The following is a 13974-nucleotide window of genomic DNA, read 5'->3' as shown; positions in this document are numbered from 1 at the left end:
TAGCGAAGCTGAAGTCCGTCCGAATCATGTTAGAAATTGCCGCATTCTATGATTATGAGATATGGAAAATGGACGTCAAAACGACATTCCTTAATGGTTTCCTTAAGGAAGAATTGTATATGATGCAGCCGGAAGGTTTTGTCGATCCTAAGAATGCTGACAAGGTGTGCAAGCTCCAACGCTCGATTTATGGGCTGGTGCAAGCATCTCGGAGTTGGAACATTCGCTTTGATGAGATGATCAAAGCGTTTGGGTTTATGCAGACTTATGGAGAAGCCTGGGTTTACAAGAAAGTGAGTGGGAGCTCTGTAGCATTTCTCATATTATATGTAGATGACATACTTTCGATGGGAAATGATATAGAGCTTTTGGACAACATTAAGGCCTACTTGAATAAGAGTTTTTCAATGAAGGACCTTGGAGAAGCTGCTTATATATTAGGCATCAAGATCTATAGAGATAGATCAAGACGCCTCATAGGTCTTTCACAAAGCACATACCTTGATAAGATATTGAAGAAGTTCAATATGGATCAGTCTAAGAAGGGGTTCTTGCCTGTGATGCAAGGTGTGAAATTGAGCTCAGCTCAATGTCCGACCACGGCAGAAGATATAGAAGAGATGAGTGTCATCCCCTATGCCTCAGCCATGGGTTCTATTATGTATGTCATGCTGTGTACCAGACCTGATGTAAACCTTGCTGTAAGTTTGGTAGGTAGGTACCAAAGTAATCCCGGCAAGGAACACTGGACAGCGGTCAAGAATATCCTGAAGTACCTGAAAAGGACTAAGGAAATGTTTCTCGTTTATGGGGGTGACGAAGAGCTCGTCGTAAAGGGTTACGTCGATGCTAGCTTCGACACAGATTTGGATGACTCTAAGTCACAAACCGGATACGTGTATATTTTGAATGGTGGGGCAGTAAGCTGGTGCAGTTGCAAGCAGAGCGTCGTGGCGGGATCTACATGTGAAGCGGAGTACATGGCAGCCTCGGAGGCAGCACATGAAGCAATTTGGGTGAAGGAGTTCATCACCGACCTAGGAGTCATACCCAATGCGCCGGGGCCGATCAAACTCTTCTGTGACAACACTGGAGCTATTGCACTTGCCAAGGAGCCCAGGTTTCACAAGAAGACAAGGCACATCAAGCGTCGCTTCAACTCCATTCGTGAAAATGTTCAAGATGGAGACATAGATATTTGTAAAGTACATACGGACCTGAATGTAGCAGATCCGTTGACTAAACCTCTCCCTAGAGCAAAACATGATCAACACCAGAATTCCATGGGTGTTCGATTCATCACAATGTAACTAGATTATTGACTCTAGTGCAAGTGGGAGACTGTTGGAAATATGCCCTAGAGGCAATAATAAAAGGATTATTATTATATTTCCTTGTTCATGATAATTGTCTTTTATTCATGCTATAATTGTGTTATCCGGAAATCGTAATACATGTGTGAATACATAGACACCAACATGTCCCTAGTAAGCCTCTAGTTGACTAGCTCGTTGATCAACAGATAGTCATGGTTTCCTGACTATGGACATTGAATGTCATTGATAACGAGATCACATCATTAGGAGAATGATGTGATGGACAAGACCCAATCCTAAACATAGCACAAGATCGTATAGTTCGTTTGCTAGAGTTTTTCCAATGTCAAGTATCTTTTCCTTAGACCATGAGATCGTGTAACTCCCGGATACCGTAGGAGTGCTTTGGGTGTACCAAACATCACACCGTAACTGGGTGACTATAAAGGTATACTACGGGTATCTCCGAAAGTGTCTGTTGGGTTGACACGGATCAAGACTGGGATTTGTCACTCCGTATGACGGAGAGGTATCTCTGGGCCCACTCGGTAATGCATCATCACAATGAGCTCAAAGTGACCAAGTGTCTGGTCACGGGATCATGCATTATGGTACGAGTAAAGTGACTTGCCGGTAACGAGATTGAACGAGGTATTGGGATACCGACGATCGAATCTCGGGCAAGTAACGTATCGATTGACAAAGGAAATTGTATACGGGGTTGCTTGAATCCTCAACATCGTGGTTCATCCGATGAGATCATCGAGGAGCATGTGGGAGCCAACATGGGTATCCAGATCCCACTCTTGGTTATTGACCGGAGTGCCATCTCGGTCATGTCTACATGTCTCCCGAACCCGTAGGGTCTACACACTTAAGGTTCGGTGACGCTAGGGTTGTAGAGATATAATATGTAGTAACCCGCAAGTTGTTCGGAGTCCCGGATGAGATCCGGACGTCACGAGGAGTTCCGGAATGGTCCGGAGGTGAAGAATTATATATAGGAAGTGCAGTTTCGGCCATCCGGAGAGTTTCGGGGGTCACCGGTATTGTACCGGGACCACCGGAAGGGTCCCGGGGGTCCACCCATCCCGGAGGGCCCCATGGGCCAAAGTGGGGAGGGGAACCAGCCCATAGTGGGCTGGTGCGCCCCCCTTGGCCCACCCCATGCGCCTAGGGTTGGGAACCCTAGGGTGGGGGGGCGCCCCACCTGGCTTGGGGGGCACTCCACCCCTTGGCCGCCGCCCCCCTAGGAGATCCCATCTCCTAGGGCCGCCCCCCCTAGGGGAGCCTATATAAAGGGGGGAGGGAGGGGCAGCCGCACCCTTGAGTCTTGGCGCCTCCCTCTCCCCTGCTACACCTATCCCTCTCGTAGTAGAACGGCGAAGCCCTGCTGCGGTGACCCCTGCATCCACCACCACGTCGTCGTGCTGCTGGATCTTCATCAACCTCTCCTCCCCCCTTGTTGGATCAAGAAGGAGGAGACGTCACGCTGACCGTACGTGTGTTGAACACGGAGGTGCCGTCCGTTCGGCGCTAGGATCTCCGGTGATTTGGATCACGTCGAGTACGACTTCCTCATCCCCGTTCTTTGAACGCTTCCGCGCGTGATCTACAAAGGTATATAGATGCAATCCGATCACTCGTTGCTAGATGAACTCATAGATGGATCTTGGTGAAACCGTAGGAAAATTTTGTTTTCTGCAACGTTCCCCAACAACATGGCATTCAAGATACAAAAAGAGAGAGAACCATCTAGCTAGTACTATGGAATCCTAGGTCCTAATGAAACTACCCACACATCATCATGGAGGTAACAAGGTTGATGAAGATGACTCCGACAATGGCTTCCCTCTCCGGCAGGGCTCTGGAACACGCCTCAAGATGGGATCTTTGTGGAACACAGCCTTGCGGCAGCAATAAAATTATTCTGAAAATATGGCGGAGCGTTTCGATATTTATAGGGAATTATGGCAATGGAATCAGGTCAAGGCGGTGCAAGGGGTCCCACATGAGCAGGTGCCCCCCAGGGCATGCAAGGTGGCCGTGTGGTCCCCGGGCAGGTCCTCTCGAGCCGTTTTTTGTTTTTTGTTTTGTTTCTTTATTTTTTATTCTCCATTTTTTCATTCTTTCTTACATTTTGTTTCTTCGTCTTTGGTTTTTTTTCCTTTTGTTTCTTCTCTATTTTTTGTTTGATTTTCTTTTTTCTTCTCTATTTTTTCTTTTTTCTTATGTTTGTTTTCGTTTTCACTCTACATTCTCGTACGTGTCAAAAACATTTTTTAAGTAAGTGATCAACTTTTTTGTTTACACGTTCAACATTGTCCGAACGCTTATTCAACATTTTCCAAATACTTGTTCAACATTTTAGTACTTAGTCAACATTTTCAAATACTTGTTCAACATTTTAGTACTTATTCAACATTTTCAAATACTTGTTCAACATTTTTCAAATACCCGTTCAATATTTTTAATACTTATTCAACATTTTGAAATACTTGTTCAACATTTTTATAATACTCGTTCAGCAATTTTAGGACTTATTCAACATTTGTCAAATACCTTTTCAACATTTTTAATACCTATTCAAAATTTTCAAATACTTGTTCAACATTTATCAAATACTTATTTTAACAATTTTTAATGCTTATTCAACAATTTTCAAAAATAATTTTAAACATTTTTTTCAAATGTGTTTTTGAAGAATGTTTTGTTTATACATGTAGAATATTTTAAAGTATAGCGAAAAGTACAAAAATAAAGCAAAAAACAAGAACAGAAAAAAGGAAGAAGAAAAAGGCCGCGGCCCCCCGCGCGGCTGGGTCGGCCCATCTGGGGTTCCCCCAACGCGAGGCTTGCCCCTGTGCTCGCTTAAAGCGAGACATAGGGGCGCCCCATACCCATCCCACCAATCCTCCTGAATACCCCTCGCGTCGCGTGTCGTGCTGATCCAGAACTGCAAAATTCCCCAACAGACGACCATGAAGCTTCGGCTGCGTTCCATGGACGCGCGCGGCGGCGTCGCTGAGACGCACCGCGTGCAGCTGCCGGACACGGCCGTGCTCGCCGATGTGAAGTCCTTCCTCGCCGCCAAGCTCTCCGCCGCGCAGCCCGTCCCCGCCGAGTCCGTCCGCCTCTCCCTCAACCGCTCGCAGGAGCTCTGTTCACCGGACCCCTCAGCCACCCTCGCCGCCCTCGGCCTCGCATCCGGTGACCTCCTCTATTTCACGCTCTCCGCAGAATTATTATCGCAGCCACCGCCTCCTCAAACACTTCCCCGGAACCCTAGCCCGGATACAGCCTCCATCGGGCAAATTGCTTCCGGTTCCCAATCTCCTGGGGAGGCCGGTGGATCCTCGTCACCGCCGCAAAATCTACACATACAGCCTGTCTCTTCGTCGCTGCCGCAAAATCTACACATAGAGCCTATCTCTTCGCCGAGGCCGCGAGCCCTCCACGTGGAGCCTATTTTGCCCGTGGCATCTGATCCGCCCGATGTTGTGATGGCGGAGGCCGTCCACGCACCCAAGAGCTTGTCGAGCCTTGTGATTGGGATTCTCAAGCGGGAGATGGAGGCGGAGGATGCTGGATGCGCAAATGGTACAGTTATCCATCGCCTAGCTGTGTCCCTGCAGGCAGCTCTTGTCGATGCTGGCTTCCTTGCGGAGAATCCGATGGGGTCTCGCCCCGGATTGCTGAAGGACTGGGCCTCGGGTGCAGCGGCAACACTGACCGTAAAGTACACCCTACCGGAGCTTGTCGCCATGCTACCTGAGGGTGAAGAGGGGAAGACAGTGGTTTTGAACTGCTCATTGATGCCAAATTTTGTGATGATATATGGGTGTGTGCCTGGGGCATGCTCAGAAGTGCGCAGATTGTGCTTGGAGTTACCAAAGCTGGCGCCGCTGCTATATCTGGATAGCAATGAAGTGGGTGCAACAGAGGAGAAGGAGATTCTTGAGCTTTGGAGGGTGCTGAAGGATGAGCTGTGTCTTCCGCTGATGATATCTTTGTGCCAACTCAACGGGTTGCGCTTGCCGCCGTGCTTGATGGCATTGCCAGGTGATCTGAAGGCTAAAGTCTTGGAGTTTGTTCCTGGGGTTGATCTTGCAAGGGTTCAGTGCGCATGCAAGGAATTGCAGGATCTTGCAGCAGATGATAATCTTTGGAAGATGAGGCTTGAACTGGAGATGAGTCCTTCTAGCAAGGGTTCTGGATGGAGCGGAGATTGGAAGCAAAGGTTTGTGGCAGCTTGGAAGGTGGACAACAGTAGGAGGCATCACAAGAGACCACCCAGCCCAAGGTTTTCGGGCTATGGTTGGGGGATCGGTACACGTAACCCGCTTAACTTCCCAGTAATTGGTGGTGATTCGGACCGTCTGCCCTTTATAAATCACAATATCCTTGGGCGTAGTTTTGGAAATCAGCGGAGGAACATCTCGCCCAACTGCAATTTCGAGGGTCATCGCCAAGGGTTTCCTTGATTTAAGTTTTCACTAGTATCTCAAGTATGCAATGCATAGGCTGCCTTGTACATGTTTATAAGTTGCATGCCAGTGCTCTTATCCTCGTGAACTTTTTTGTCTGTATCTTAGATCCTATGTCTTGTCGTTTTCCGGTTATTCCTTGCTATGACACCAAAGTACTTCTGCTCTGATCTAGCCAATGCCATGGTCAATTATGTAATAAATAGTTTGGACTTATGGTACTGAGAGCTTAACTTTGCTCTCTATACATGTTTCGGTATCAGCTCTCATCTGACAGTTTAATACTGCCTCCGATCCATATTAATTGTCGCTGATTTAGGACAAAGTTGTACTAAATCAGCAACAATTGATATGGATCGGAGGGAGTAAGTAATTTTATAGTACGTTTTATCCCAGAACTAATTATTTTCATCAACAAATCTTGAAATAGGACTCAGGTTGTGTTTATTATTATGGTAAGTGTGTATTGTTACCATAATTATGAGCATAAATGGCATTTAGAAAGTTGTGAAGTACATGAAGCTCACCTGGTGGCTTTCTTAGTAGCAAGAATGGACTGTTTTCTTAGCAAGAACGGAATATTACTCATATCACGTTGGTTTTAAACACTTGGAAGTTGTGTACGCTGACTTACTGGTGGCATTTTGAGTTACAACCTTAAATATATATTGATGTCAAGTTATCCTCGTTTTATGTTGTATTCTATAAGTCAATAGCACTACTGTTCATGTATTATGCAATGCTGTCAGGTACATCTCAGTAGAGGGCTATTCTTAGGTCAGTGCAAATGTAGGTTTCCTTTCGGGCTATCTAGTGTACTTTTAGCTCACAATGAACAGATGGAAGATTTAACACTGTTGGCATTTAGCTCTGTTTTTTCATTTAGTATCACTAAATGTACCTAACATCATGCTTTTCAAAGATTGTTCCCGGCAACCAAGAAATTGCTAGTCATTGCACATATAGTATGATCAACCAGTTGATTGTAGTTGTATTACTTATATCGAGCTGCCTTGTTTTCCAGTGAACTATAGTTACCATAACTTTGTATTTCTTTTTATAGAATATATGACCTGTTTTTTCATCTAATGAAGTGGTCTTCTGCATGATTCTATCACTGAGTACCTGTAATATTTGGTTCCATGATGCCCTTCTGCATGATTCTATCACTGAGTGATTTTAGAAAGTTAGAGCTTAATATATGAGTGAAGTTCGCTATGATACAATTTCTGTGAATTGCTTCTGGTAAAATGCTTCCAAATGCACTAATCAGCTATACTACAGATGCAACACACATAGTCGAGCAGTTTAATTTCTGGAGGATGATATGTAGAGGAGAATATATATATAGGCCTTTAGCTCAAAATAAACAGATGAAAATTTCAACACTGATCACTAAATGTACTGCAGGTTGTCTTTTAGCTTTGGTTTTTATTTATATCACCAAGTGTATCTAATATCATGGCTTTCAGAGGTTGTTCACTACAACTGAGAAGTTGCTACTCATTCAACATATTATTTGTTAATATGATCAACCAGTTTATTGTAATTGTATCACTTTTCTAGCTGCCTTTTTATATAAAATATATAACCTGTTTTTTTTATCTTTTTTTTTGCGGGTGCTGTTTTTTTTATCTTACTGGTCTTCAATTGTCTTTCTTACTGGTCTTCAATTGTCTTTGTTAAGGTTCATGTAATGTTTGGTTCTGTGATGCCTTTCTGCATGATTCTATCACCTGCAGTATTTTAGAATGCTGGGGCTTAATAGTTAGGACTAGAGTGAGCTATCATACCATTTCCTTGAACTGCTTCTGGTAAAATGCTTCCAAATGAGCCAGCTAATCAGGTATACTACAGATGCAAGGCATATTAGAGTTTTAATTCTTGAGGATGATATATGGAGGAGAATATGCATAGAGGCCTCTCGGTGATGATATGATCAGCAAGAGGGTTTTTTCCTCTTGATTGATGGTGTTACAGGGTGAAAACCTCCACTTTGAAGCTGCAGAGTGCAGATTTATTCTTGGTATCCATAAGCTTACTCTGCAGAGTATCCATTTGTCTGAATTTTGGAGGTATTTTCTGAGCTCCACTCCTAGTCGAAAGCTGGTCAATGAAACTATGAGACTCTGATGCTGTGTGCCCATCATCATTTGCTTAGACCTGTAAAGCATCTCAGTAATCCATGTTCTTTTCCCGCGGCCTATGATGGGTCGAGTGAACCACGGAGCTGCCGTGCTGCTCCTCCTGCATTGCAGGGACCAAAGATTGCCCTAATTTTCTAAGCGAGCTTTTCATTGACCACAGGGGGAAGAAAGGATAACCTTTCCGGTGCAGGCGTGCATCTTCCCGGCTTTGCCCACACATGTCCTGTTGACGATTGGCCCGGTTCATCTTGATGGTAACGTTTTTAAACCATGTGATATCTGTCATGAGATTTACTACTCCTACACCTTTGGGCACCGGGGCTGTGAGCCACCGTTGCTGGTCGCAGTACTCAAATGGCAGCCGTACGGATCAGTCCCGGTGCCCGAGAAAGGCCTCGTCTTTCTGCTCTTTGCTTGTGGTTTGGTGCACTGAAAAGAATGTGGGGGGAGGGAGGGCATGGGAAATAGTTTACAAAACCAGCTGGGCCAAAGCATTGCGGTGTTTTACTGCCAGGAGATCTTGGCTATGTGTATCATGTCATGCAGAGGCTCGGTATTGGCTCAGTGCGGTAGTATCAGCCTCCTTTTTTGTCTCAAAAAAAGTCTGTCATATGCATAGCATTTGTGTGGGTGGGAATCAGAAATTTATCACTCACTACAAACAAAAGAATTTTGTCAGTCTTGTTTCCTTACGTGGAAAAGCTAGTTAAATTTGTGCCAGTGCTAAATATTAATTTAACCCTTTAATTCTTACGAATGCGTTGCTGAACCTGACATGAAACCTCGAGTGTTGTCATGTTCTTCGTTTGTGTTTGGCTACACATTCAGGTTGCCCCAATACATCGCCTGTGCCCGACTAGTTTTCCGTATCCATCTTCAGTTATCTTGGGAACAAGAGTAGCAGGAAAGCCGGATGTGTGCCGCACAAGCGACAGCGGGCCTCTACAGGATTCCAGAGAGTGAGAACAAGAATCCAATTCTCTGCCAACACACGCCCCTGCCAGGATGCTCTGCCCTGCCCTGCCCTGCACCCGCAGGCCTTCAACTTTTTGACTGTATTATTCCACGTCCAGCCCAGCTTCCCTCCCCACACCCGCACCCGCTGCCGCCCAACAACTCAAACAACAGCAGCAGTAGAGTAGAGAGGTGGCCGCAAATGCACACCAGCACCAATATTGATTGATTCCAAGACGACTTCAAGTGAACTGAACCGCTAGCTACATCCACGTACATGGACACCGCCCCCTTTCAGCTTTGCCGGTGCTCCCATCTTGCCACCATTGTTGCATTGTACAGCACAGCAGCTAGTGCTTGTTGGGGCAGGGTATGCAACTAGTCCTGTACAGAGACGGGAAGTACTTCCACTATTGCTTGTACTGCAGCGGGGCGTCATCATAAAACAAGGGCGCTGTGTGTGAAGCCGGTGGAAGAAACAGTTCGTGGTGGCGCCCTTCTCCCCTTTTATTATCTTCCCTCCACATGTCCGCACGCCGCCACTACTACTGCATGGTGAACACTGTTCATTATGCCATAGGCTGGTGAGACTGTGAGGGTGACTGCAGGCAGCGCTGGTGATCGAAAGAAGAGGAGGAGCAGGGGAAGCAGCGGCAGCTCTCGCCTCCTTGCTGGTAACAACATCTACTCAACTCCATTGATGCTCTACATATGCTACTGTGACATCCTCTCTGCTGGCAAGTAGTTTTGAGGCAAATCTTTTCCCTCTGTTTCAAAAAAAAAACCCTCTCTGCTGGCAAGTGGTTTTGCATAATTGTATTGCATTTCAGCTTTTATATACCAGCAGTACATTTTAGTAGGATATTTTCTTGGGAGGAGAGTGAGCTGCTTCCATATTTTCCCACCTTCCATGAGTGCCAACTATACATGTGTTCTCCAACACTACACTTTGGTCGAATATTTTCTTCGGGGACAATGAGCTGCTGGCATCTTCTTCCTCCTCCCATGAGTGTCCTCTGCGTGTTTCAACAGTATCATGGGCATTTGTTTACCTCTCTCGAGAAATTGCAGTACAAGAGCATTATTAGCCTAGTAATAAGTGGCATCAGCTTTCTCCCTGGACGATTTCGGGGCTTCATCCTGGCGTTTTTGACTCATGATATCCCCCTCGATCTACACGCTCAATCAAAGGGTGGAACTTTTAACGCCTCCGGGCCCTTGTCCGTGCATCTTAGCTGATTTTGGCTTCTCAATTTGGATTGCCGCTCTTAACGCTGCTCTGCACCGACGACAGCTCACAGCTGAGTCTCAAGGCTCCTGCAGCTTGTGCAAATTCAGCATCTCTCTTCGTATTCATTCATTGTTCTGGCATCAAATTTGGACGGTGGGAGGGGCAGTGCTCAGTACTCGCTGTATGGCGATGAGGAACCCTCCCCTTCTCCACTAGTAACAACCGGCTAAGTTTCTGGCTTTTTTGCCCTCGATCACGGACCCTAAATTTCTTCCATGGTTTGCATTTCTTTTCCAGAACACGCAGGAGATGTTGCTCCCTTTCCTGTTGTGTTTATCTGATTCAGTGGTAGCTAGTTTTTTCAGTGTTATTCATACACTCGCATAGCCGCGTAGTTTGCATCCACCCCAACGAAGGCACTTCCGGAGTTTTCATGTAGAAACACTTGATTTATGTATAGACCAGTGCAGATTGTGATGGAAGGAAAGAAGACTTGAATCAGCGTGGGCATCTCCGTAATGCCACCAAGTGGTGAGGCAATTCTTGAATCTATGGCGCACTTGACTTTTCCCGGTCTCCAGTGCACGATGTTTGCTAGCTTTTCACTTGCAATATGCCTAAAATATAGTAAAAAGATACTCCCTCCAATCTAAAATAAGTGGCATCGTCTAGGTTCAAATTTGAACTAAAACCATGTTGCAAGTGACTGCGCATATAACTTAAAAAGTATTTTGCGAGGCAAATGCAAGGATATTATTTTTGAATATGCATAATCCAATACTTTTGCGCATACCAGTGATCAAAGTTTTAAAACAATGACTGCACATATAATAATGTGACTCATGTTTGTACCGGGGCGGAGTAACATGATTTCATTTGTGTTAAAAAAGTAGTACTATCATAGCTCTCCCAGTGGAGTTATATATATATTCCAAAGAGCTGACAGCTCCATAAACTAAAAGAAAGAAGGCCCATAAACTGAAAACATGTACAGGGTTCTCAGAAATCCTGGTGAAGGTGGGGGGCAGAGGTTCAATTTCCGGTAGGGTTTAAGCATGTATAAATCTGGCTCATCCATTGATTAGTCATTAACCTCATTCCGAGCTGGCCCATGCAGTACGTGGATGACAGTGGCATCCGATCCTCGGGCCGGTCTTGATTTCCGCGGCACCACCAACTGTAAAATCTCCAGCTGATCCGCTGAATTCAGAGCTCTTTATATATTCTGATCCGCGGACGTGATCCAGCTGGTACACGGTTGTTAGCGCGCGGTACCGACAATTCTATTCCCTGTACTGTGTGTGCGGCTTCCGTCTTTGCCCTTGCGTCTGTCCGTTGCATTAGGCTCGCTTAACTTTTTCACTTTGGAGGACAATCTTTATGTAAGGCTGCAGGGGTTAGTTGTTCCTTGTTGAGCCTTGCAAGATATTGACTGCCAGCTCGCTCCGCCCCGATCTGCTCCTCCGCATTTTCCACCCTTTAAGTAAAGCCCCCTTCACCGCTTGCCAAACCTGGCAATTTAGAAGGCTGGGCATTCCTTAGAATGGTTGCAGCATCACACTGAGATCATCAGGTATCAAGCACAAGGTTTGGTTAATGGCTTTGTTTGTTCCTTGCATAAATGTATTTGTGGGATGTTGTTGGCAACATGGTCGAGATCATGTGAGTGATCATTGTTTTTCTTGGCAGATGTATTCCCCTCCCTGCTCTGCTGCTGGAAGCAACGGCGAGCGGAGCTTCGCGGCCGGAGCCAACCCGCTTGCTTTGCTCGACCATGCCATGGATTTCGACGAGCACGTCCTTTTTCCTATGCACAATGCAGGGATGCAAGATGGAGTTCAGTTCTACAATCCTACTGCTGGTATTTTTCTTCTCCTCGCCTCTCCTGTTGAAGCAGAACAAGGTTCTTGTTCATTCATCTGTGAAAGTTCTCTCTTCTTACTACTGGCATTTCCATGTTGCAATTATCTCCAGGTGGTAGTGGTACTGAGCTGAGTAGAAACATGAGCATGGAGAAGGGTTTGAAAGGCGGTAAAAGGAAGGGCTCCGGCGAGGGCAGTTCGACGATGCATTCACAAGTAATGAAGTTATAGAAATTCTTCCCTTCCCTGTTCTTAGTAGTTTCATCATTTTGGGCTGCATCTCATCGTTTACATATCACACAGCAGGAGGAAACCGGTGGCATGTCTCAGAGAGAGGTCAGCATGGAGCGCGCTGGCGAGAAGGAAGGTGATGCTGCTAGCAACAGAGAGGACTACGTGCATATCCGGGCGAAGCGCGGCCAGGCGACCAACAACCACAGCCTTGCAGAAAGGGTGAGTGACCAATCTCTCCAGTAACATAATTGAAAGGGCTGCAATTTTCTTGCTTGTAATAGCTTGTCCGTCTGAAATGCAGTTTCGGAGGGAGAAGATCAACGAGAGGATGAAGCATCTACAAGACCTCGTCCCAGGCTGCAACAAGGTATCAACATCATCAGCAACTGAAAATTTACTCTTCAGCAAAAGTTTCATAGATTTGCTCATTATAAAATGTTTATGGGTTTACTCACTCTAACCGATGCGGCTGCCTGTGACAAAGAAGATTACAGGCAAGGCCATGATGCTCGACGAGATCATAAACTATGTGCAGTCCCTGCAGCGGCAGGTCGAGGTAAGCACACCGAAACAGATTCCTCAAAGATCACTCACTCTTGGCCAACAATGGCTGAAGCTCCTAGTGTTGCCCGTTTTGGTTTCTGCAGTTCCTCTCGATGAAGCTCTCGGCGGTCAGCCCCGAGCTGAACTGCGATCTCGACCTCCAAGACGTAAGACCAATGGAGACTCTGAACAACAAAGAACTCACATATGTTTATACTGTTAAAAACATAACATTCCTCGCAGACTGACCATTTTGCCTCCGGTTGCTCGCCTCCGCCGTGCAGATCCTTTGCCCGCAGGACGCCCGCTCCGCGTTTCCGGGATACGGCCAGCGATTGGGCAGCGTTCATCCTAACAGCAATATGTACAGGGCGTCGCAGCCGGGCCTCTCGCGTCCTGAACTATACGGGAACGGGATCATCATCCCAAACCCGGCAAATGTTCATATGGCGAGAGCGGCTCAGCAGCTGTCTGCTTTTCCCCAGGTCTGTCTGCATCCAACTCCCTCGATCAAAACATCCCACTCCCTCCAGTGCAGACTACATACGGAATAAAATGAGTAAATCTACATTCTAAAATATGTCTATATCCATCTATCTGTATTTCGTATTGAAATCTCTAAAAAGACTTATATTTAGGAACGAAGGGAGTAGATTTCTAGATGAGAGATTAATATTGTTGTCTCACTGACAGAGGAGCATCGTTTGGGACGAGGAACTTGGCAATGTTGGTCCGGCTGCCTTCCCGTCGGACGTCGTCGGCGCCAGTAGCTTAGAGAACTCCGGTAGGTCTCGCGCTTCTCTCCGTTGCGTTTCTTCTGCGGCTGTGTTGACTGTCGAGTCGTCTGATGAATCTTTTTTTGTGTGTGTTGCAGAGTCGATGAAGGTGGAGTAGCTAGCCAGCAAGCTGACGGTTAACCATGTGCAGAGGCTGCACAGATCTCCTCGGGCTTTAGCGAGTTTAACTGCTGTCGTTGAGAGGACGATTCTCTAAGCGTGCGTGTGTGTGACTTTTGTACAGTTTGACTAAGCAGACGGATGAAAAGCTTGTGGTCCGCTGTGATGTGCCATCTCTGCCTGGACTGAAATTATTAGTGGTAATAATGATTGGGTTTCATGAGTTGATCTACACAAGTTTGTGCATATTACTGATTTTTTCGATGTCCCGGTGGATATAGCGAGAGAGCCGACCTAAACAAAG

General features: G+C 46.0%; 2 protein-coding genes across 6 annotated transcripts; both read left to right on the top strand.

The window, feature by feature from the left end:
- The first annotated feature begins 4210 nt into the window (after positions 1-4210).
- On the top strand, positions 4211-6065 carry LOC125552434 (F-box protein SKIP22). The gene has a single exon (XM_048715987.2). The coding sequence runs from the start codon at positions 4298-4300 to the stop codon at positions 5798-5800; it is 1503 nt and encodes a 500-aa protein (XP_048571944.2). The 5' UTR covers positions 4211-4297; the 3' UTR covers positions 5801-6065.
- Positions 6066-6207: 142 nt separating this feature from the next.
- Positions 6208-13907, top strand: LOC125552421 (uncharacterized). Of its 5 annotated transcripts, XM_087518718.1 has the most exons (11): positions 6208-7878; positions 8111-8204; positions 11825-11996; positions 12110-12213; positions 12301-12450; positions 12533-12598; positions 12719-12787; positions 12879-12941; positions 13059-13259; positions 13468-13558; positions 13649-13907. In XM_087518718.1, the coding sequence occupies exons 2-11, from the start codon at positions 8202-8204 to the stop codon at positions 13666-13668; spliced, it is 939 nt and encodes a 312-aa protein (XP_087374844.1). In that variant the 5' UTR covers positions 6208-7878; positions 8111-8201; the 3' UTR covers positions 13669-13907. The 5 variants fall into 5 exon arrangements, with proteins under 5 accessions (XP_087374844.1, XP_087374846.1, XP_048571928.1 ...); XM_087518720.1 differs by having other exon boundaries at positions 6208-8204; positions 12304-12450; XM_048715971.2 differs by lacking the exons at positions 6208-7878; positions 8111-8204 and adding an exon at positions 8222-9578.
- The last annotated feature ends 67 nt before the right edge of the window (positions 13908-13974 follow it).

The sequence above is a fragment of the Triticum urartu genome, chromosome 4A (assembly GCF_056163025.1).
Source record: "Triticum urartu cultivar PI428250 chromosome 4A, HENAU_Tu73, whole genome shotgun sequence".
In the NCBI taxonomy this organism is placed as follows: Eukaryota; Viridiplantae; Streptophyta; class Magnoliopsida; order Poales; family Poaceae; genus Triticum; species Triticum urartu.
The sequence above is the reverse complement of the archived record's forward strand: the minus strand, read 5'-3'. Positions and strand labels throughout refer to the sequence as shown.